This window comes from Zalophus californianus, chromosome 2, assembly GCF_009762305.2.
Source record: "Zalophus californianus isolate mZalCal1 chromosome 2, mZalCal1.pri.v2, whole genome shotgun sequence".
Lineage (NCBI taxonomy): Eukaryota > Metazoa > Chordata > Mammalia > Carnivora > Otariidae > Zalophus > Zalophus californianus.
This window is the reverse complement of record NC_045596.1, coordinates 88,370,510-88,395,970: the sequence shown is the minus strand read 5'-3', so window position 1 is coordinate 88,395,970 and position 25,461 is coordinate 88,370,510. Positions and strand designations below refer to the sequence as shown.

The 25,461-nt window shown below is 40.2% G+C and overlaps 1 protein-coding gene across 4 annotated transcripts in view; it reads left to right on the top strand.

The window, feature by feature from the left end:
* The window catches only part of PAPSS1 (3'-phosphoadenosine 5'-phosphosulfate synthase 1), a 106,599-nt gene that overhangs the window by 26,666 nt on the left and 54,472 nt on the right, over positions 1-25,461 (top strand). For all 4 annotated transcript variants that reach the window (XM_027600049.1, XM_027600050.1, XM_027600052.2 and 1 more), the window contains 5 exons: positions 2,046-2,184; positions 6,346-6,464; positions 20,184-20,297; positions 22,809-22,920; positions 24,572-24,777. In XM_027600049.1, coding sequence (XP_027455850.1) covers positions 2,046-2,184; positions 6,346-6,464; positions 20,184-20,297; positions 22,809-22,920; positions 24,572-24,777 — 690 coding nt within the window. The remainder of the gene's footprint in view (positions 1-2,045; positions 2,185-6,345; positions 6,465-20,183; positions 20,298-22,808; positions 22,921-24,571; positions 24,778-25,461) is intronic.

The window sequence follows — 25,461 nt, the reverse complement described above, 5'->3', positions numbered from 1 at the left end:
AAGAGTGGCCTGGAGATAGGAGATGAGTGAGGAGGCTTTTGGAGTGAATTCAAGCAGCAACAATGGGAATGGAAAAGAGGGGGTGTATTTGAGGGCTCTTGAACCCGTAGCATCAGTAGGACGTGGTGCCTGGTTGATTGCTGAATTTGGGGTGAACATGAAGGACGGTGCTTTCTGAATAGAAGATGAAATGATTGAGGGAGAAAATACAGGATGGGAAGGGAGGAGATGACTATTTTTAGGTAGGTTAGGTTTGAAATCCTAGTGGCGTATCTAAGTGGGTCATTGGAACATTGGTTCTGGAGGTCAGGAAAGCTGTGTAGAATTGAGATAGATTTAGGAATCATTAACTGTAAATTGAAGCCTAGTTGAAGTTGAGTATATGGAGTTGTATAGAAGGAGAAGAGAGCCATGGCTCGAAACTTGGAAACACCTTCATTTAAAAGGACATTTTGGAATCAGTTAAGGTCACAACTTAGTCATTCTGCTACATGCTGTAGCTAATGAAAAGATAATCAGTATATCAGAATAAGATCTATGACAGGTATATAGTGGGTTCTCTAAGAAGCCAGAGGAAGCAGGGGCCCTCCATCATTCTGGGCATGTGGGGTGAGCTTCCTGGAGGAATTCACCACGGATCCGTGCTGTGAGATGCACATTGCTTTAGGCAGAAGGGAGGAGTGCAGGGTTTCTGGCAGGGGGATGGCTAAGGTGTAAGGCCCAAAGAGCCTGGTAGACTAGGCAGGTATTAATTACTAATAGAACATCAAGTGCAAGACTGAGAGTGGTGGGGCCAGGTATAGAAGGCCTGAAGCCTCCCACTGAGAAGTTTGCGTTTTACCCTGACGGTGGTTGGGAATCTCTGAAAAGTTAGTGACATGGTTGAATTTGCATCATCTGTCATCCAGGGGACAGTGTTAGAGTATGGCTTTGAGTAGATCAAAGCTAGAAGCCAACAGACTTTTAAAAGGGTGTAGCAATTGACCAGATGAGGAATGCGGTGAACTAGGGAGTAGAGAAGCAATGCAAACTGGGCTGGTATAATATTTAGAGGCAAAATCTGAAGGACTTTGTGACAGAATGCCAGGGGGTGGGGGTGTGGGGTAGAGAGAAGGAACCAGAACAACTCTTGGGATTCTGGGTGGATAGTGTTGTCATCTTTGATTTGGTCCATATAGGCGGGATTCCTGCTTGGGGGAAAAGAGAATGGACTCAATTATGGACATGCTACGTTTGAGGTAGCTGGGATCTCCAGCTGGGTATATTTAGGAGGGAGTTGGAAACGTTTAATTTCAGGAGGGAGGGCAGGGCTCAGGCTTAAGTGTTGGTGTATATGTTGTAGCTGACATCGTGAAGGCAGCTGAGAAAAGTGCTCAAGGACTTAATGTGAGCAGTGGGTTCCTGATGGACTGTGGGCAACAGCAGTGTTGGAGCCTGACTCGGGGTTCCATCCCAGGCCCCCCGGGACTATGACCCAAGTGGAAGGCAGACGCTTAACCGACTGAGCCACCCAGGTGCCCTATATATATATATATATATATATATATATATATATATATATAAAATTTTTTTTTTTTTTTTAATCCTTAGAGACACAGAGAAAGAGAGAACACAAGTAGGGGGAGTGGGAGAGGGAGAAGCAGGCTTCCCGGCAAGCAGGGAGCCCGGTGTGGGGCTCAATCCCAGGACCCTGGGATCATGACCTGAGCTGAAGGCAGACACTTGACGACTGAGCCACGCAAGCACCCCCATATATATATTTTTAGATTTTATTTATTTGAGAGAGAGCGCAAGTGTGTGTGCACAAGTGGAGGGAGGGGCAGAGGGAGAGAGAGAGAGAGAGAGAGAATCCTCAAGCAGACTCCCTTCTGAGTGTGGAGCACGATGCTGGGCTCGATCCCAGGACCCCAAGATCATGACCTGAGTCGAAGTCAGTTGGAGGCTTAACTGACTGAGCCCCCAGGCGCCCCTCAGTTTATATTTTAAAATATAAATTGTTTTGTCTGGTATTTATTTTCCACTGACTCAGCTGTCTTTTTTCTAAGGATCGCAACAATGCAAGGCAAATTCATGAGGGTGCAAGCTTACCTTTTTTTGAAGTATTTGTTGATGCTCCTTTGCACGTTTGTGAACAGAGGGATGTCAAGGGACTCTACAAAAAAGCACGGGCTGGAGAAATTAAAGGTAAGTACTATTTTTTTTCCAGTTTCTCTTTGCTTGCATTTTTTTTTTTTAAAGATTCTGTTTTTTAAGTAATCTCTACACCCAACGTGGGGCTCGACCTCAATCCCGAAATCAAGAGCTGCGTGTTCTGACTGAGCCAGCCAGGCGCCCCTTTGCTTGTGTATTTTAGCCTATCATATTTGAGACGGATCATCTTTACTAAGAGATTGGCAGTATTCAAACAACTTGGAGCTCCTTGAGAAGAAAAAGTGGGTCTAACTACACTCTTGTGTCTCTGAGGCCTACTGGCACTACCTGGCGCTGTGTATACTCGGGTATTGTTGATCAGGTTGGAATCCTACTCACAAGACAGAGGTTTAGAAGGTTGGGACTTCAGGGACTGCTGGAAACCTACTTGATATAATTAGGTGCCTAACTTTAGACTGAATATCAGTTGCTAGCTGCTGTCCCTTCTGCTTTTTGTTCCAGTGAAAATGAAGGAAATTCCATAGCTAATGGGAAAAATGCCTGAATTAGAAACATCTTGAGAGCAAAGACAGTGTCTTGTTCTTATTTATATCGTGGTGCTTGGAATAGTTCCTCATTCATTCTGTGTACAATTGTTGAATTAGGTTGAATTAATGTGTTGCTAATTCCATCAAAATAGAGGTACCTTGTTTTTTAGATTTTATGGTTTGCTTCTAGAGTTTCAACTGTGGTGAACATTTGGACATAAGAGACATTAAGAACCTGTCTGCTGTGGACTTTGATACCAGTCGTATTTATCTTCAAGACATACTTGGATATTAGTTCTGTTCTATTGTTAACAGAGGACATGCCAGCATTAAAAAAAAAAAAAAAAATCAAGGATTGATTACCCAGTCAGCACTGTGTAGGGATCAATGATTCTTGCAGGTAACTTTGATGCGTTCCCAATAGAGGGAGTATGATAGCTTGGGATGATCACAGGAGCTCCCTGGGGCTCTGTGAATTCGAGATTTTGTCACTCACCCTCTGGCCCTGCATAAGAAAAGTTTAAGAGGAAGGACAATTCTTTTTATTCTGGGCTCTTCTATAGTTGGACCTGGGGACACGTTAGCAGTTGGGGCAAGTGCCACCTGCCGTGTGAAATCTGGTTCCTTAGGGCAGCCTGACATCCAGTTGTGCCACCATGGAGACTCAGTTTCACCCATTAAGCCTGCAGTTTTTGACTCAACAGGTTGCCTGACCTGAATAATATACGACATTGGGAGGGAAACTAGTTTAGCTCTTTTTATCATCTGTATTCCTCTCTGTTTGTTGATGGCCAGTTTTCACTTCAGTTTTTCATAATAGAGATTTGGCAAAGAGAAGCAAAGTGATGTGTCTGGGATCCTGAAGTCTAAATCTTATTTTAATTGTAGTTGGTTTTGTTGTTTTTGCAAGGATGGATTGGTGAGGGAGGTAGATTTGTCTCTCTGGCTCTGGAGTAAGCTACTGTGGACAGGGGTAATATCTTGACTGTTTTTCTATCATTAAGAGTTTAGTTTAGCACAGTGTGAGGCCCAAAGCCTAATGCCTGACACACACATAGTAAATGCTTGTTGGATAGATTAGAAGAAGGAGAGGAAATTGGATGTTCAACACACATTGATCAGTGTTTTCTATTTCTGAGGTATATTTGGTGCTGGAATGCAAAGATGAATAAGGTCACATGCAAAATACCTTGAGTCATTTACAATTTGCATTCTCTTTTTGGAAGTGTGATTGTATTAGCTTAGTTTTCTCTGTGTTACTTGGTTATTTTCCTGAGTGTTTTTAAATTCCTCTGACTAGGGGCACCTGGGTGGCTTAGTCAGTAAGTGTCCGAATCTTGGTTTTGGCCCAGGTCACGATCTCAGGGTCCTGGGATTGAGCCCCGTGGTTGGGCTCCACGCTCAGTGGGAGTTGGCTAGGGGATTCTTTCCCTCTTCCTCTGTCCCTACCCCTGCTGTGCACATGCACACATGAATTCTCTCTCAAATAAATCTTAAAAAACGAAGTCCTCTGAGTAGACATTGATAAAATGTTCCTTAGGTTAATATATGTGTGTGTGTGTGTGTGTGTGTGTGTGTGTGTGTGTGTGTGTGTGTGTGTGTGTGTGTGTGTGTGCCTGTGTACAAACATTATGTTTGCCATGGTGTTTCTGCCATAAAGTTTCTGATTGTAGAGTTGTTTGTTTTTAAAAATCGTCAGAATAGTGCTTGAAAGGAAGTATCAATGCAGTCTCAGAGCTGTGGTGGTAAATGTTTGAGGGCAGAAGAGATTGCATACATTCAGCAGACCTCAGGCTTTTGTAGGCCTTTATGTGACGTTTACTAAACTGTAAATGTATCCCCGTGTCAGCCATTCTAATGCTAGATTATTTTCATGATTACTACTCATAGTTATTATTTGCTTAAATATAAATGTTCTTAAGTGTACATTTATTATACTCACTTACAGGATAAATTAGCTAGGAAGGGAATTCCTGGACTTCTGAAATGCTAAGCCAGGTCTTCTAACACAGTGGTTTTTTCAAGGTTTGCTGCATGTTAACATTACCTGGGGAAACGTTTAAAAATCCGATGCCAAAGCTGTACCAGTGAAATTGGAATCTCATGGGGGTGGGACCTGGTGATTCCATTGTGTGCATTTGAGAATTGGAGCTTAAGAACTAGTGTTCTAGGGGCGCCTGGGTGGCTCAGTTGGTTAAGTGTCCAAGTCTTGATTTCGGCTCAGGTCATGATCTCAGGGTTGTGAGATCAAGCCTTGCACTGGGCTCTGCACTAGCGTGGAGACTGCTTAAGATTCTCTCTCCCTCTGCCCTACGCCCCTAGACACACACTCTCTCTTAAAAAAAAAACAAAACAACAAAACTAGTGTTTTGTTTTGATCAGAATTATTTTTCCCCAACTATTTTAGTGTGACTCTTTTAGGAATATTGGTAATGCAGACATCTCCTTCTTAGATTCAGGACTTCATGTGATACTTGGAAATATGAAATAGAAAAAAATAAGTGGGCTGTAGACTTGTAGAATATATTTTAGAACTCTCTTGGTAACTGTTCCTCTGAATAGTAATGATTTTAAATTAATGTTTACCATTCTACCCCAAGGTTGACCTAAGCACTCCAAGGCAGACTGGCCTTAAGTGACTTATGTATGAGGTGATGGAACGGCATATGTTCAGCTCAGCTAGCCCATTCTTGAGAAACATCATGCATTCTTCCTTGGCAGTTCCTTGGTAACACATATTTAAAGGGAAAATCTAAATAGGGGTTAATATCTAAACTAATTATGTTTGGTTGTGGAGTATATTTTGTGATACAGCAGGATTACCATTCTTATTTATGTTTTGCTAAAGCTAGTAGTAGTTAATTTGTCTTGCCTGAACACTTAATCCTGGTGGCAGAAGCAGCCTGCAGAGCTTCAATTTGGCCATAGATAATCCCTGTGAATATAATGGACAGATAGACTTTGGTGCCAGCTTTTGCATGGAGAGGAAGAAGACCTTGTTGAGTTTGGCTTATGCCCAGGGGTTAAGTACTATAATATCCTGTATTCCCCTGGAGAAATTAAGATGCTCTGGATCCCTTGGTATTCATTCCTATTTCTCCATTGGCAGTTTAGGCATTTAGGCACAGAAGAAGAAGAATCAGTCCTCATCCTTTGGAGAGCCCATACTTGCAAGTTTTTCTGCTCACTAAAGTTTTTTAACCCCCACATCAGTACTCATGGGGCTTTGGCAGTCACTTGTGGACACATGCAGAGTGGCAAAAGTTTTAGCCACACCGAGTATGTGTTCCCAGCAGAGGTTGAACAAAGTGACACTTGGCCTTCGTGTTTCAGCTTTCGTACCATGAAGAAGGATCGAATATTTTGTGATGACTGAGGCTTGCAGGAACCTAACCCCATGTTTCCCCTAGGAGCCCATGATTCAGGATTCCCTAATTTAGTGTTTGTGAAATGTTATTGAACTGCAAATAGGAATTGACTGTACGTGTTTAAAGGAGAAATGAAAGTTTAATCAGAAATCTTCTCCCAAGAAAGAAGTTTCAGTACCATAACCCCGTAACTCAGAAGGGACAGCATAAATACAAACTTTGACGGAGCAGAGACTTGCACTGAAGAAATAAGCCTGTCTTAATTTCCACCCTTCTCTCTTACCTGGTACCTTTCGTAGGTTTCACTGGAATCGATTCTGAGTATGAAAAGCCAGAGGCTCCTGAATTGGTGCTGAAGACAGACTCTTGTGATGTGAACGACTGTGTCCAGCAGGTGGTGGAACTTCTACAAGAACGGGTAGGGGAAGGTCAAAGAGGGAATCCTCCATAAATGTATTTGTCTTGTGCTCTTCCCCTGCCAAAAAAAAACAGGTGGTGGTGATACGGAGTACCGTTTGTATTTCAGGTTCTTTATGGTGCTGACGGTTTTCTGAGTGTGTATGTCCCTGTGTTAGGTGTTGTGGGGGCACCATTGTATACAACATATGCAATATCTTGGTCAGCGTCAACCATATGAGGCTTGCAGGCCAGAGGCTCTTTTGTCTATTCTACACAAATACCTAATACATTCAGCCGTGATTATTCAGCTCTACAACTTGAGGTTATTGTATTTTTTTAAGTTGAGGTACATAATGTAGCTAACTTTTCCTCGACTCTTAGAGAGTGCCTGGATTTTCCTTGTGTAACATGATGATAAGGATGGTTGAGTTTTAGGAAGGGAAACGTTCCAGGACATAAAGATCTTTCTCTGGTTCCTTCCTGAGCATATACAAGCATAAAGAAGCTGGCTCTTTTCCCGAGCGCTCAGACTTCTGTGAGGTCCATGATTCTCATAGAGTTTAGTCCAGTTTCAGTTTTTAGAAATTGTTTTTCTTTTCTTCCCTGCTCCTATCTTCACACTTCCCTGGTCCAAATGGAGGGTCATGCAGTTTACTTAGTTGGGGAGGATCTGGCCTTTGTGTGGGTGTCAGTATTACTCCCTTCCCTGGCCAGGATGTCCTCACCTTTGCTGCCTAGTGTTGTGCAGGGACTCCTGACATGGTACACAGTTGGTGATGCGTCGTTGTGCTCCATTCTGTCTTCTAACTGTGGCCTAGGCATCTGAATACCCTCTTGATTTTTGAAATCCTATTACCATAAACCTCTTTCATCTAGTATCTCTAACTGGATATATTAGACATACAACTTAAAAAAATTACCTGTGTCTGGATATATTAAAAATGTTTAGCCTTAGAATTTTTTTCATATTGTAAAGTATCTGCCAGATAGTTAACCTTGGACTCACCTTCTTAATGTGAGTCCTCCCTTATCTAAACATTTTAGCTGAGTAAGTGAAATGATGTGCTTGTGAGTGAGTATAGAACTCCTGGTGACAGGTTCCCAGGTATGTGAACCTGTCACACTAGTCCTCACTCAGCCTTGAAGAGTGCTAAAAACATTTAGCTGTTTTTTTCTTTCCTGCTTTTATTGCAGCCACTTCTTCCTCCCATGCGCACATGAAGGGTTCATAGGTCTTGTCTTTTCTTGCTGGGACTTGTCACTCTTTGGAAGCAGTTTTTGTTACTGCTTTAGTACCTCAGCTCTGTGATGGACTCAGGAACGTTGACGATTTCATAGGTTAGCTGGCCTTTCCTCTTGTTATGTGATGTTCTATTCTGGAATCTCTATTCTTGCTCTGTTTTTACTCTTCTGGGATTGTCTGTGTTTCCAGTGTTTTTCCTTTTTATTTGGATTGTAATTTTGTTTGCATTTTTTTGTACATTGAGCCTATCTTTTTTTTCTTTTTTAAAGCTGGAGATTTGTCTTATCAATGTTGGGAAGCTATACAGAATTTTATTTTCTGTTAGTTTGGGTTCTCTAGTTTTCATATCTAATTAATGATTTTTAAGTGTTTTATAGAACCTCAGGAAGGTACACAGATATTCTCCTATATAGTGTAGGGGGCTCAGGAATCTCTGAAGCCATTTTAGGGACTACACATAATTCCAGGTGCTCAGACACTAATATGGGGTTATTAAACATAATTTGTGGTGGGTGCTTCACATAGCTCCTTCTGTTACATCTTCCCTTTCATTCCCAACCACTTCTTTGGGGCCTGGGGTAGAATAGTGTCCTTTGGGTTTGACAGTTCACCTACATAGAGTCGTTTTTTTTTTTTTTTTTTTTGGTAGTGAGCAGATGATTTTGCTGTTTTTGTTTTAAAAAACTGTATTTTGAAAAAATTTCACAACGCTTCTGTAAGTCTAATAATAGTACAGAGAGTGCCTGTATATCCTTCACCCGGCTTCCTCTTACTTTAATGTTTTACATGACCATAGAACATTTCTCAAAACTAAGAAATGAACCCCAGGAAGATACTGTAAACTAAAGCACACATTTATGTGGCTTTCACAAGTTTTTCCTGTCCTGTACTAGGATTTGACCCAGAATCCCACACTGTATTTAGTCAGAAATTGGGTTTTAACCATGATTCTGTGAAATGAAAACAAAGACTTCACATAGTGTCATTGTGCCTGGGACTTTGCAGTTCCCCCTCCCCCCAGTGCTTAAAACTTGAGGGCAAACTGTCCCTGTACGATTTTAGGCTCACACTACCCTGATATTCCCTTAACTGGCTACCCTGCTTCCAGTTCCATATGCCTTTTATGCCATCCTGTATTGTTCAGAGAATCCTCTTTATTGAGTGTGGTCTAGTTGTTTTGTTTTTGTATTTTTTTTACTCTAAAGAATTTATTGATTTTCCCATGGTTTATAGAATTAAGGTGATTTGTGTTCAAGGTTCTCCATAGTTTGGCTCCAAGCTGCGTATTTTCATATTATTGTCCTTAATTTATTCTGCCACTTCATTCATTCATTCATTCATTCATTCTGTTGCTTTCCTTAGTCTCTGTTACTTTATTTTTTTAATTTTAATTTTTTAAAAAATATTTATTTATTTGACAGAGAGAGAGAGCACAAGCAGGGGGAGCGGCAGGCAGAGGGAGAGGGAGAAGCAGGCTTTCTGTGGAGCAAGGAGCCCGATGCGGGGCTTGATCCCAGGACCCTGGGATCATGACCTGAGCCGAAGGCAGATGCTTAACGACTGAGCTACCCAGGCGCCCCTCTCTCTGTGACTTTAATTAAAGCTTTACTTCTAATGTTTGCCCCTAATTAATGATTATACTAATTGCTTTTTTATATGGATGTACTCTATATTATGCCTGCTAGACAATCTGATAATTGGACAGTTTCTTTCAAGGTTTGAAAAAGAGGGATAGATAAAAAAACTAACATTTACTGAATACATACTATAAAGGTCATATATGTGGGGTCTTGTGGCTTTTAAAATATTTGTTTTGATTGTTAGAATCTGAGGGCAAGTGGCCTTTCTCCTAGTTTAGCTTCTAACAACTTCCCACTCTAATTACTGTGACACCTTCCAAGTGGTCTTTGTGCTGAGTACTTTATATGTGTTTTCTAATTTTATTCACAGAGTAAACCTCTGAAGTATTTTAGAGATAATAAGTAACTTGCTCATGGACATACTAGATTCTATACCTAGGATTCTAGGTGTATGATTTCCTAGAACTCATTTCCAAATGCCTCTGGCTTTTACTTTGAACAGTGTTCTCATTATACCTAAAGTGCAGTGTAATTAAATCTACAACCAGAAAGGCATTCTGGTTGTATTCGTTTAAGATGGAGACATTTTCTTTTGAAAAATTATTTATTTTTATCATAAAGCTCGATGGTGACAGAAGAAATACAAATGGCTCCTTAATGCAATTGCTTTTTTGTTTTGAGAGAGAGAAAAGGGGCAGAGGGGGACGGTAAGGGAGAGAGAGAATCTCAAGCCGACTCCATGCCCAGAGTGTAGCCTGACATGGGGCTTGATCTTACGACCCTGAGATCATGACCTGAGCCGAAATCAAGAGTCAGATGCTTAACTAACTGAGCCACCCAGGCACCCCTTTTTCTTTTCTTTTCTTTTTTTCCTTCCTTTTTTTTTTTTTTTTTTTTTTTTTTTAGAGAGAGGAGGGGCAGAATGCAATTGCTTTCTTTTGGCACCACCCTCCTTTGGGGATTTCCCATTGAAAGTATGTATTTCTGTGTTTTACTTGGTTGATTCCATTAGTTAATTTAACAAATACTTAGTGCCTTACGTGCTTGGTACTGTTGTAAAACACTGGGGATGTGGCAGTGAATTAAACAGTAAAAATTCCTGCATCATGGACCTTAATTTTTAGTCCTTATCACCATTATTTATCGTTGTAGACTCGAATGACAGTATAAATTAATCCAATTTTTTCTTTTAAAGCATGAAAAAAATTTAAGAACACAGTTGAAAGAAGACATACATACACACAGCCATCGTACAGAACATTAAAAACATATTTTTCTTGGACAGTGAAACTTAGAGTAAAGAACACGACTACTTCTGTTCTGGCATTTATTCTCCTTTGACTGTTGAGAGTTGAATCTCAAATGAGCATTAGGGCATGTAGGTAAGCCGGTGAATACCTGACATTCAGCTCAGTGTTGATGGTTAGCTGGTGATACAAGGGGTCTTTGCCCACCGCACCCTGATCGCAAGGGAACTTAGTGCAGCATGCACCTTCCGAAGCAGCTTGTCCCTGGTGACCCAGGGTGGCACATACTGTGCAACTTCATTGTCATCACAGAGGCATTTGTGAGGCTTTCCAAAGGAGGGTTATGGGAGCTCACGGAGTAGAGCTAATCTCACAAAGCTAGATGGGGAGGTGAAGGGGCTAACGATGGCAGAGTGCAGGGGTGAAAGCGAGGAGTGAGGATATGAAGATTAGAGGTCCTGCACTAACCAGCATTACGTGTAAGACTATAACCGTGTGCGCTAGAAAGCAATGTCGCGGGCAGAGATGGAAACCAACAAGAACTCCCACGGAGGCAAGGCCTTTAGTAGTTGTTTCAGTAGCATTCATACATGTAGTATGTTAAAACTCTGAAAAGTAGTTATAATTATCCTCAGTTTACTGATGGGAGATGACTCAGAGAGGTGAAGTCTGTCCCAGGACAGCGCCGTTGGGGTAGAGTTGGATTTGAACACAGCGTGTTGGATGCTGCAGCCCACTCTCTCCTACACTGCCTTTCCTTATACCTGGATTCCTTCCATTTCCAGTTTGTTTATGAAAGCTCAGGCTTTCCTGTGGCTCTCTTGCGCATTCCTTGACCATTTTTTTCCGAAGTGTAGTTGGGATTGAGAACTTGAGAGTATTGGGTCTTAGAAGGAGTTAATATTTTTAGAATACTGTCAACGGACTTCAGAGCAGTTCAGGCAGCACTGTCTGGATGGGAAGGAATGTTGACCTTGTAAAGAAGTAAACTGCCTGTGTCTGTCTCCAGTTAGTGTGAAATATTTGTTCTTTGTAGTGCGAAGTAGGAAGTGATTGTTGGTTACCTGATATACCTTGCAGAGCTGGGGCCCATCGTGCCAGATGGATTAATCTGTTTAGGTCCTGAAACCTAAATCTAAATGGTAAATGAGCGCCTTGGGTTATTAAGCCACATAAAACAAAATCTTATTTTAAGTACATTTTATTTCCTCCTCGGGCTCCCTTTGTTAGACTTTTGAGGTGTTTTCCCCCCCCGCCCCCAACTAATTGTCTGATCCTTTGACGCTAACTGGGTGTTCAGCAATTCGATTCTGTGCTGACACCAAGTGTCCACAGTTAGCTTGGACACTGCAGATTAGGGCTCAGTCTCACGGGATTGCTTCTACTTCAGATGCCTGCTGTGAGTAGGGTGCCCAGATACCTGCATTTCTGCCTGGCTGGCTGCCCATTCACGGACGACCCAGACCCCCCCACAGCCTGGTTCAGTAATTTGACTCACAGAACTCATGAAAGCACTTTACTTACCATTACCAGTTTATTGTAAAGGATACAACTCAGGAACAGGCAAATGGACATATAGGACAAGGTAATGGGGCAGGGAGAGCCATGGTGCCTTCTGTGCTCTGTGGGCACTGTTAGCCAACTCAGAAGCTCTCTGAACTTGTCCTTTAGGGGTTTCTATGGAGGTTCTGTCACAGAGGCATGATTAAGTCTTTGGCCATTGGTGACTGAACTCAGTTTCCAGCTTCTACCCCAGCCCAGAGTTCTGGGTATGGAGTTGAAAGTTCCAACCTTCTCACCTAAGTATGGCATGGTCTTTCTTGAGGAGCCCCTTAGCCTGGAGTCATTACATCATCACACCACACACCCCCTTAACCACTCAGGAGATTCCAAGGGTTTTAAGAGCTCTGTGCCAGGAACCAGGGACAAAGACTAAATCTGTATTTCCCATTGAAATATATGGGAAACTTTTTAAGCAGGAGGGTAGCCTGGTTTGGGGCTTCTAGAGAACACAGATGTTTGAGAAGTGCTGTGTCCATGATAGCCAAGGAATTTTTCTATCTGATGCTTTGGTATTGCTTTGGAGAGACTCTCCTGAAATGAATTCTACCAGGTATTGCTTCTTTAATGTTCTTTACTCTAAGTTTCACTGTCCAAGAAAAATATGTTTTTAATGTTCTGTACAATGGGTATTTTGGGATGATGGGTATTTTGGTTCGTGTAATGTTATGTATCCTCAGTCATCTTTGCATTGTCTGTCTTCTCTTTTGATCTGGCCTGTGTATTATATGAATACTTCATTTCTCAGTGTTTGGTCAGAGCATCTTCACTTTCTTTTCTTTTTTTTTTTTTTGGTGGGCAGCAAAGCAGAGTTTATTGAGTGAAAATACAAAGCTCCAGAAGAGGGAGGGGACCCAAGAGGGTTGCCGCATCTTCATTTTCTTAACGTGCTTCAGTTGGCATATTTTCATATTTTTATTCAAGAAAATAGAAGACACTGAAAAATACTGAGGATTTTTGGATTTAAGTTTTTCCCCGAACCCTTAGATGGTCACTAGATGGCCTGCTGGTATTGCATTTTAACTTGGTGTGTTATGACATAAGGACATAGGCTTCTTGCTGCTGGTTTTAATCTAAAGTGATATTTTAAATACTGTTTTTAAATCCACTAGGAACTTGAGATTTACTAGTGCTATAAATTATTTAAAGGTTTGTCTTTTTATGAAATGGTGGTTTAGTGCTCTAAATGGATTTTATACTGCACATAAAAACCTGACTTCGCAGCTCAGTTTTAAAGTGTTGCCAGAATGTCGTTTGGTGTTCATGGTTTGGATGCACGTAGTTTAGATAATAGAAATTTAATAGTTACATAAAATATGAATGAGCTTTAGCCTTCAAATCTGGTGAGCAGATTTGACTCAGGAAAAAAGTGCAGAAAATATTTAAGGGCAAAACTTAGAATGTGGAATCATTGTGTTTATTAACATGTTCACAGTTCTTTAGGAATATTCGAAAGGGAAGACAAGAACACTATTATTTTCAGGTAGTGAATGTTTGTTCCATCTGTGGGTTTCCAGATAAAAACTAACAACTGTCCTTTTGAACAAAGATTACAGATACAGTATATGTTAGCTCTTAGATTGTGTTTCATCAGTCAAGCAAAAAAAAGTTTTGAGTACCTACGTAACATTTTAGAATTAATATTTACACATTCATAATATTTAAATTATTTCTTGACCTCCGTAATTAATGGTAGCATGTGAATTGTTTACTGACCCCCGACTCAGGAGCGCCCCCCGTATTCCTTTCACCCATAAATGCTGGGTGACTGTCGTGCTCTCAAGATTGGTGGCGAGGGGTTTAGGTATATAAACACTTGCTCCAGGCCTGGCTTGTGGTCTATTTTTGCTTTAAAGGAAATTCTGTGAAATAAAAGGTTTTATATGTACATGTTGAAGAAGAACACATTGTTTTCTAATAGCTGACTGTGTCTCTGAAAATCTTAATGAATCCTAAATAAAATGGACCGCTCATGTGGCCGGGACTTCACATTATGTTGTCTAGATATCTTGTCTCACTTTGAGGTGGTTTTGCTCCTTTTAGATGCTTAATAGTGGTTTTGGGAACTGAAAAGATTTGTCAGTAGAATGTGCTAGAAACTGGCTGTGTGTGCATTTAAAAAGTTCTTTTTTTGTATTCCTGATAGAGAGTTCTCGTCTCTCTACGCATAGAATCTATATAGAATTCCTTTCTTTTGAGCAAATGTTCTGTGTGCCTCTTGATCATGCTGTTATGTCCCTTGATGTATTTTTTTTTAGAAGAGAAAAACAGTAGCAACCTCTTGAACTTTAGTTTTGACTTTAGTTAGGCATCAGAAGAATTTTGTATTTAAGTTTTGAGGCTAAAATTCATTTAAAAATATTGCTGGATGTGAATTTTGAAAAGGGAACAATTGTGTGTAATGCTTATAATGAAAAAATTATTTTGACTTAAAATAAGAAAAAAATTCACCCTTTCTTGAAAGGAAAGTGATTATAGCCTCTATATCCATGCGTATAAAGCAGCACATTAAAAATGTCTTCATCCCAGATGGGTTCATAGCTTATATGGGTGCACAAAACATTAGAAAAATATTTTGGTTGAGCTCATAGTATAGATAATATTCTTTCATGTTCAAACTGGTTCTCTTGGAGGCACAGTTGCTCACAAATTATTTGTGTATTTGTTTTCTTAACTTAGGATATGGTTGGAAGGAAGAGATGGTATATAGAAACATTTGTTAGGTCTCCGTTCTTACTTCGAACATCTCTTCAGAGGGAGTAGATTGACATACCTGGGTGTACGCTCCAGTGTGGTTCTGGAGAGGGGTGAATCCAGGGTGGAAACAAGGAGCACAGCCCCAGCCATTTGCGTGGAGCATCACAGTGGGCCGTGGTCCCTGCTGCTGTTGATCAGTATTTGTGAGCTGAATCTAGTGGTGCCGGCTTAGGAAACCAGCTAAAAATGCCCTGTTGTATCCAACAAAGATCAAAAGATTAGTCTGTCGGATGCTCTCCTCTGGCCCTCCAAAACTGTTGACAACGACCAGCGGTAAATGTAGTGGAAGAGGAGAATAGTCAACCCCTATAACAAAAAAGATTTCCTATCCTTACAGTAACGTAGGCTCCAGGGATGGCAAAGAAAACTTTATGTAGAATTGTTGGTGTCAGTGAAATTCTTCTCTTCCCTGGAGTCCCTCTTTCATTTGTTACCCGACCGTGGATTCTGGATTTTGAAGTTCTGAGGGGTCCAACATAGTGGAAATGGAGGTTTTCAATGTATTTACAATGATGTGGTTTGGAAAAGTTGTTTGAAAAATCGCTCACTTACCCTTCTTAGAAATGTGTAGGCCTAATTGAAATATTGAGTATCTTTACTTTTTGTCTAGAGCTCTATCAACACACAAAGATCACATACCAACAACCCTGGGAATTGTAAATGTTTAATAAAATCATGAAGATAAACTAAGGACAATCTGTGTGACAAAATGTATCATAGCTTGTTTTCATGGGAGAAACAGTAATGGTTATTTTTTATTTTTTTGGAGGAGAATAGTATTGGGACCTCAGTTGGAATCCCAGCTCTAACATTTATCAATTAACTACGTGACCTTGGAAAAAAATACCTAATTTCTCTGGCTTCAGTTCTCTTGTATGTGCAATGGGAAGTAATAATAGTGCCTGTCTTAGAATTGTACTGAGGATTCTCTGAGTTAATATGTGTAGAGTGCTTAGAACAGCTCCTGGAGTGTGGCACACATGCTGTATTGAGTATTTATTGTGCGGTAAGTGCATTGGAAGACAGAATAGCAGGGATTCAGGGTCAGTTATTAACCTCTTCTGAGCCTCAATTTCCAAATCTGTTCAAGGAAAGTACTTCTATCTTCCTAGGTAGGATTGTATGAAGATTAAATGAATTCGTTCCTAGGAAGCCCTTGGGACAATGCTGGTTTTGTCCTTAAGCATCCAGCGAATGTGAGTCCCTGCAGTTCAGGTGTTTTAATTTACTGAATTTCACAATAGACCTGTAACGTATGTGCATATATATCTGTTTTAAACAGCTGAGAAGGAGACCGGTTCAGAGATGTGGTAACCTGCTCAAGGTTGCAATGGTAGAATTTGAACTCAAATCTTAGATGTAAAACATCAGAAATAACTAACCTATAGACCCCTGTTGCTTTCTCTTGCCCCGTTTTGGTTTTGAAGATGTGCCCCTAATGTTTTGTGATTAATGTATTTAATTTTAAGTTTGTTTTGTGGAACTTTATCACACTCTTCCTCACGGTAGTCCTAATAATGTCTGACTTTTTGTGTAATTTAAGTTTAGCATTTGTTCCAAGTGTGGAGGATTTCAGTTCTTTATTTTGCAGCTGGAAAAATGGGTATGTCTCAAGATGTCTTTGAGAGCTTTACATATCCAAGAAGCTAATTGAACAGATAGGGTGTGTGCAGTTCTCTTAATGCATGTCATACTGTTCTTGTAGGAAAAGTTGATTCTGAATTCTTATTTTCAAGTCGATGAAATAATAGGTTTTGTACAGACTCCTGAAACCACCAGTGCCCTGTATTGGGAAGGGAATATATAAAAATGACAATGATAACCATATGTGGGATGATTTGTTTTTCTCAATTCCAAATTCTCTTTACTGCTCTAATTTAAAATAAATGTATTAACAACGATTCCTGGAATTATTCCTTGTTATTGCACAGTATGGACTACCTTAAGCTATTTCTTTTGCTAGATTATAAGAAGAGTCTTTTTTTTCTTTCCAATTTTATTGAGATAAAAGTGACATACAAAGAAAACAAGGGACTTTTCTATATGTGATTTCCTCTTCAGGTACACAGTGAAATCAAGCATTATGTATAAATTGTGTATATATACACTTAACCACTTCTTTGAGTCTGTTGGCAAATTTAAGACATGACCTCTTTAGCCTGGCATTACTAGAAATAATATGCCTCGGGGTGCCTGGCTAGTTTAGTCGGTTAAGCATCTGACTCTTGGTTTCAGTTCAGTTCATGATCTCAGGGTCCTGAGATCAAGCCTTGCACTGGGCTCTGCGTTCAGCAGGGAGTCGGCTTAAGGATTTCTCTCCCTCGACACCGCCTCCGCCCCCTTGCTCATGCTCTGGAGAGAGAGGAAAAAAAAGGGAATAATCTACCTCATTAATACAAAGTTGTATAGTATTTATATCTACAGGAAGAGGAAGTAGAGGCAGCTGGTGGAAGGTGTCATCATTCTTCCTTCACCATTGTCTTGAATGTCCTCATGTATTTGCCCCGTAAACACAATGGATACCCTTCAGTTGTAGGTGCCTGCTGGAAGCTTCACTGCAGTAGGCAGGGAAGGTATATGAAGTGCCGTGCATGGTTTATGTTTTAGACACTCCCTTTTCCACTTTCCTCCTCCTGTGAGCAGTGGAATGCTCGAGGGACAAAGGGGGCCACCAGAAAGTACCCTTCATGTCTGTACTCCAGAACAATTAGCTAAACTTGGTATTGTAGCAAGCAGTGTTTCTTTCCTGTATTTAAGTTTTATTAGTTCTTTTCTCTTTTCCTTCATGTTTACTCTCTTTATTCTTGGGTTTATCATGATCAGAAGCCTTGAATTTACCAATGGGAGCAGACTGATTTTGACACATGATTTAACTGATGCCGAACTATGTCTCTTTTGTTCCATTTTAGAGGAGAAATGTGGGAGAATCAATTTTTCTAGATTTTCAGAACCCATAGGGGCTGCTTGAGTAGTGGCACCAGGCCTTTCAGGAGATCATCTAGCTTTGATACACATATATGTTTGCTTTTTCCCTCTAATATGAAGATATTAATATAAGTCCAAATATAAGTTGGAAGTTTCTTCTCACACTTGGTTGGGAAAATAGCAAGGTGTGTCTTCGAAAATCTGGTTCTTCCATTGATATTTATTTTGAATTGCTTTTGTTGTTGTTTTGCATTTTTTTAAAAGATTTTATTTATTTATTTATTTATTTATTTATTTATTTATTTATTTATTTATTTGACAGAGAGAGACACAGCAAGAAAGGGAACACAAGCAGGGGGAGTGGGAGAGGGAGAAGCAGGCTTCCCGTGGAGTAGGGAGCCCGATGCGGGGCTCGATCCCAGGACCCTGGGATCATGACCTGAGCCAAAGGCAGACACTTAATAACTGAGCTACCCAGGCGCCCCTGTTTTGCATTTTTTTTAATGGACTATTTTTTAGAACAGTTTTAGGTTCATAGCAAAACTGAGTGGAAAGTAGAGTGAGTTCCCGTATACCCCCTGCTCCCCTCCCCCACAAGCACAGCCTTTCTTATCAACACCCCTCACCAAAATGGTACATTTGTTACAGTGGATACACCATAGACACATTGTCACCCCAAAATCATAGGTTACTGTAGGGTTGTACTTCCGTGGGTTTTGACAGATGTATAATGACATTTACCACTGTCATAGTATCATATCATTTCACTGCCCTAAAAATCCCCTCTTCCCTTCATTTCCCTGCAGCCCACCCTCGCCCATAACTCCTGGCAACACTGATGTTTTTATTGTCTCCATAGTTTTTCCTTTTCCAGAATGTCATATAGTTGAATCATATGCTAGGTAGCCTTTCCAGATTGGCTTCTTTTACTTAGTAATATGCATTTAAGGTTCTTCCATTTCTTTTCATGGCTTGATAAGTTTATTCCTTTTTAGTGCATTCATTGTCTGGATGTACCAGTTTATCCATTCATCTACTAAAGGACATCTTGGTTGTTTCCAAGTCTTGGCAATTATGAATAAGGCTGCTTTAAATATCTGTGCAGGTTTTTGTGTGGACATAGGTTTCAGCTCATTTGGGTAAATACCAAGGAACACAATTACTGGATCATATGGTGTGTGTTTAGTTTTGTAAGAAACTGCCAAATTGTCTTCCAAAATGTCTGTACCATTTGCATTCCCATCAGCAGTGAATGAGAGTTCCTGTTGCTCCACATCCTCACCTACATTTGGCATTGTCAGTATTTTGGATTTTAGCCATTCTAATAGGTGTGTCGTGGTATCTTGTTGTTTTAATTTGCATTTCCCTGATGACATGACGTGGAGTATCATTTCATATGCTTATCTGTCATTTGTATATCTTCTTTGGTAAGGTTTCTGTTCAGGTCTTTGGCCCATTTTTTAAAAAAATCAGGCTGTTTGTTTTCTTATTGCTGAGTTTTAGGAGTTCTTCGTGTGTTTTAGAGAACAGTCCTTTTTCAGAAATGCCTTTTGCAAATATTTTCTCCCAGTCTGTGGCTTATCTACTCATTCCCTTGAGAATTACTTATTTTGAATAACAAAGTATTGCTTGGATGAGATACATGTATGAAAAGCCCTTAATCATTGCCAATTTTGTGTGCTTATAAAGGTGACCTAATAGATTTGGCTTAAAAAAAAGGTGAAGCAATTAAACACATTATTCCTCGGGGTCTGACAAGTGTGAGCAAGCCTTGTAAAGATCACCTAAGGAGCTGTGTTGTGGTAATCAGAAATACATTCTTTCTTGTATGTTCTTAGAGATAAGCACTGTCCCAATGTTGTGTAAATGAGCACTTGGGGGTCAGATAAAAAACTTCTAGACTGCATTTCACATGGGATCAAAAAGTACTATTTCTCAAACCATGCAGGGGGAGTAAAGCTGACACATTCAGGAGTACCATGTGGCATGACTGAGAAGGTGGTGTTAGTGACACCAGGGATAAAGACGCATACGAAAGCTGAAATAAAAGGGTTTTGTGATGTGTTAAAGATGAAAATGATTATATTTAGAGTGATTTTTGTTTGTTCCTAAATTCTTTTTATTGGAGGTCATCTGTTCTTTGCAGTTGCTTGATTTTGACATATGTGGCACATTCTCGGAATTTATTCTTTGTTACTAGGTAATGGGACATGATGCTTAAGGACTTCTTGTACGTGGGATATTATGTGTTGAGAGTAGACCAACTGACATTAGGAAAGTTGACTGGGGAGGCACAGCATTCAGAGCCCTCTTTTATACTTCGTTTTTGAAGTCTCATTTTAAAATGTTAAATTTTCTTCATTAAGACATCCTTTGGAGAACTTTAAATTGTTGAATCATTTAATTGTACTTTTTTTGTTGTATAGGATATTGTACCTGTGGATGCCTCTTATGAAGTAAAAGAATTATATGTGCCAGAAAATAAACTCCATCTGGCAAAAACAGATGCAGAGACATTACCAGCATTGAAAATTAATAAAGTAAGTGCTTTGTTGCTTTTCATACCAAGTGACTTAGCCTTATATATAGTCATTATCTGTAAATTTTGTTTGATAACTATGTTTGAGGGTGTGGGTGGTGGGTGATAGGGAGGTTAGTTGTAGTTTATGTCACAATTTCCAGGGATGGGAAGTGTATTTAATTTGTGAAGCCATATTTCCAAAATATCATGGCTTTGATTTGGTTTCAGTCATAATATTTACCTTTTTTTTAATTTTTTTAAATTTTTTATTGTTATGTTAATCACCATATATTACATCATTAGTTTTTGGTGCAGTGTTCCATGATACATTGTTTGTTCATAACACCCAGTGCTCCATGCAGAACGTGCCCTCCTCAATACCCATCACCAGGCTAACCCATCCCCCTACCCCCCTCCCCTCTAGAACCCTCAGTTTGTTTTTCAGAGTCCATCATCTCTCATGGTTCGTCTCCCCCTCTGACATACTCCCCTTTTCTTCCTTGGGGAGGGGAGGGAGAGGGAGAGTGAGAATCCTCAAGCAGGCTCCACGTACAGCATGTAGCCCGATGCCCGGCTCAATCTCACGACTCAGATCCTGACCTGACCCGAAATCAAGAGTTGGAAGCTTACCTGACTGAGCCACCCAGGCGCCCCAATAATTTTGAAATAGCAAAGACCAAAGATTGTGTAAAAGTTTTCGGCTTATGAGAAAGAATAGGTTCTTAATGCTTCAAAATACTATAAATATAATAATTAAAATGAACATTTTTCCCCCTCCAAACAAGTTTCATAATCCTTTGCCAAAACCCTGAATTTCTTTATTATTTTGTTAAGACTAATTCTGTGTATGTCTTAGCTCTAGTATCATTGAGTGCCACCTCCAGAAGCCCCCCCCCAAAATAACTGAGCTAAACTGGATATGATGACAATGGAAACTGTAATTTATCATTTTCAAATAATAGGGGATTTTAGACTGTATCATTTAGATGTACTTTAAAAATGGGGAGATTAAGGGCTAAGAACCTGGATCAGAAGTTGAATTTCCCAGCCTTTGTTTTAGTTAGTAAAAATCCAGAACCTCAGGGAAGCGCCAAAATCTTAAAGTGGAAGGAAAAAAAAAAACCAAAACAATGCCCACCAACAAACTTCTGGGCTTAGAGAAAGCCTTTTTAAGTAGTTATTCAAATCCCCGATTAGGAGTAGATTACTTGATGCATTCTGCGTGATTGACCAGAAGCTAAGACATGCTGGGGAAGCAGAGAGGGAGTGTCGGAGAGCAGAGCCACTCAGGAAGGTGATTGTTGCAAAGGAACAGATGTTGTCGCCGACATACTTTGCATGGAATGAAAACACACACACACACACACACACACACACACACACACACACACACACACACACACACACACACACACACACACACACACACACACACACACACACACACACGGGGAGAGAGAGAATATGAGAATGAGAATGAATGAATATGAATCCAGGTCAGTTAGACTCTACAACCCGGAAACACAGTAGCTCTTTTAATATAGTGGTTTGTTCTTTGCATGGCAGGATGGAAAGTAATTAATTGAAAAATTCGTCTTAAGTCAGTAGAATATTAGCCTGGCGTGCCATCACCAAGACGTTAGACCGGATGGGGTACATTCTGGTCCTCTCACCATTCTGGGGGTTGGAAAGTCTAAGATCAAGTTGCTGGCTGACGTGGTCACTGGTGAGCCTGCCTTCCTGGCCTGCTGACAGCCCTCACTGCCTGTGTCCTTACCATCCTCACTGAGTGGAGAGAGCGAGCCCTGGCAGCATCTCTTCCTCTACCTGTGAGGGCACCAGACCTGTTGGAGGAGGGCCCCAGCCTTAGGACTGCCTTAAACTAAAACAAACTTTACATAAAAATATTTATCAAAACAAGTGCCCCACCAATGGCACAGCATCCTTCATTTTACAAAGACTATTATTTCTTGCTCTTTAAGATTTCTAGCATCTCCTACCAGAACGTTGAGGAACTGATGGACTATGTATCATTAACGTAAACTGGACATGCTCATTTAACCGAGTGTGTGCGCATGTACTGTGTGTGTGTGTGTGTGTTTGTGTGTGTGTGCACCAATTATCAAAGTCTGATTTCCAGACCATCACTGTTAGGATTTTCTGGGAACCTATTAAAAATACAAATTCTTGGGCCCCACAGCAAAGTGATTGAAATAGAATTTCTGGAGGTAGAACAATCTTTATTTTAATAAAGGCCTTCCAAGGGTTTCTTATAACATATTAAAGCTTGAGAACCACTAGTGGAGGAGATGCTATCCTTATTAGAAATGCTTTGAAGCCTAATGTTATTTACATTTATTAGAAGAAATGCACATTTTCCTAGTGCCCTTAATCTTTATTAGATTTGTATAGTCTATAATCATTCTTGAGGTATTTGTTTCCATTGCTTTCAAAATTAAACTCCTAAGGGTTATTACTGCTTTTGTTCCTAAGCATATGAAGTAGAAAACTTTCCTGTCTTGTTTACTAGGTGGATATGCAGTGGGTGCAGGTTTTGGCAGAAGGGTGGGCAACCCCACTGAACGGCTTTATGAGAGAGAGGGAGTATCTGCAGTGCCTTCATTTTGATTGTCTTCTGGATGGTAAGACCATTTACTTCTATAGTATACATCGAGCATGGAAGAGAAATGACACAGATTTATCACTGTTTATAAAAAATAGTGGTGATGTCTAATGGAGGTAGCATTTTAAGACTAAGTTATATCAGTACTAAATACTTTAAGCAAACCGTGAGATCTTTTCTTTCCCCCGCTTTGTTTTCCTGAATGTAATTTATTGCAGAGAGAGAAGAAAAACCTGGGGTTGGGGCTGAAAATGGATTTAAAAAGCAAATACAGTTTCCCTATGCTGTATCCACCTGAGCACTGTGGAAAGTCGTCTCTGAAAAGTGCACATTTATACTGAATTTTGCCCTGCTGAAATCCATGCTTGAGTGTTCTAATAAGGAATCAGGGAGTCCAAGTTAAGTAGTCCTGAAATAGATGGTTAAAAGGATGGTTCTTCCTCCTCTTTTAAAACACTAAAAAAAGAAAAATTGCCAAAGAAATTGTACATTGTAATGACAGTTCAGCTATCTGAAACTTTATATACTGTTGAGATTAATTTATTACATTAAAGAAAATATTTTTAAATGTCACAGAGCCCTACTAAATTGCTACCATGTTCTTCTGTGTTGTGACTTCTTTTAACTAAGGAGTGAAGTTGATACTAGAAATTATAACTCCTAGTCATTTTTCTCAAACTTTATCACATAAAAGTGTTAAATACTGCTTTTTCATTTTTCTTCTTTGGAACCAATGGTAAAGTCTTTGTGGACTACCTCCTTAGTAATGATTTAGTCTGGGTTTGGTGCAAATGTACCTGTTAATTTTCCCTTTTAAACTGTTCCTAGTTGTGGTAACTTTAAAGCAGCCAAGCAGTTATTGTTGATTTTGTTGACATATTTTGTAAGAGGCATGCCATGATTTCCAAAAGAATATGCTTTTACTAAGTATGTAAATAAGATCCACATATGAATTTGAGACTGCATTTTATTTTTCTAACCTGGGCACAATGAACAGAAAAGAAAACGTTTAGAGCTTGAAAGGTTGGAAACTGAGAATGTGCTTTTTGTCTCACTGACCATACATTTTGGTTCAGATAGAGGCACTGATGACTTCCTTTGTTTCTTGGCCAGTAATTGCTGACATTGGTTCAATTCTGATTAAAAACCAAGAAATAAAAATACCTTTTGGGTGTTTTTGTCTTCCTATCTCAAGGAAACCCAAGTATCCCAAGTATACTTAAGTATATTTGCCACTCAAAATATAGTTATCAGGAAGGTTTCGATTTTCCTGGAAAGGCCCTGAAGCATCGTTCTTTGTCTTATTCATATATTGGAGGTGCTCATTATATTTTCGATGACATTAGGCATAACCAGCTGAGTCTTCCTTTTTAAACAGTTTCTTTTACTTCTGTGATTTTTATATCCATTTTTTTCTCCCCAAAGACAGTTTCATGAATTGTTGTGAGAAGTATATTGCTACACAGTGTTGCTGCTCAGTGTTTGCTGTTTTTTTTTTTTTTTTTTTTAACCTCTGGAGTTGTTTGTTCTCTCTCCTGATTTTCTGTGCCAGATACTGTCACTGGACCCATAAATCTATTATTTGAAGAGTGTCCGCTGGAGTGAAAGGTGGATATGAGGCCTGTTGAGTAATCCAAGCTGTGTGCTTTATGTTCTTTTGTGCCCTGCAGGGGGTGTCATTAACTTGTCAGTGCCTATAGTTCTGCCGGCTACTCATGAAGAAAAAGAGAGGCTGGACGGCTGTACGGCATTTGCTCTGATGTACGAGGGCCGCCGTGTGGCTATTCTTCGCAACCCGGAGTTTTTTGAGCACCGGAAGGAGGAGCGCTGTGCCAGACAGTGGGGAACAACATGCAAGAACCACCCCTACATCAAGGTCCTGAGCAAACCTTGCTGCATTTTATCTCGATGTGCCAATAATGTTTGTGCCGAAGTGTGGGCATTACCTGTATGTTGACGATTCCATTGGGATTGTTAATATTTGGCAGAATGGACACTGGATCTTAGATTAGTGTGATGAACGCATGATCTTGTCATTTTGGTCCGGGTAATATTTGTTCAGTAAATCTTTTTTAGAGGTAAGAAGGGGTGGCTGAGGGAGAGGGAGAGAAAATCCCAAGCAGTCTCCACGCCCAGCACGGAGACCAACGTGGGGCTCGATCTCACAACCCTGAGATCATGACTTGAGCTGAAATCAAGAGCTGGATGCTTAACCGATTGAGCCACCCAGGTGCCCCTAGTAAATCTTTTTTAAACATCTTCTGTACATTAGGCACTGAGTTAGGTGCTGGTTCTGGAAATATAGGGCTGATGTAATGGTGGGCACAGTCTTTGTATGGTTGGAGCTTACTGTCTGGTAGGGAGCAGACATCATGTACTTACAGGTAGGCTGTGAGGGCAGGGTACTTTGGGAGCCTACGGCAGGGTGATTTTGTCTTGTCTGGGCCTTTAATTGAATGCTTTGTGTTTGGTATGAAAGCAGTGAAATCCAATTTGTCTTTCCAAAGGGCCTCATATATTTTATGTGTTGTATGTGAAATGTCGTCACTGAAGTAAAATT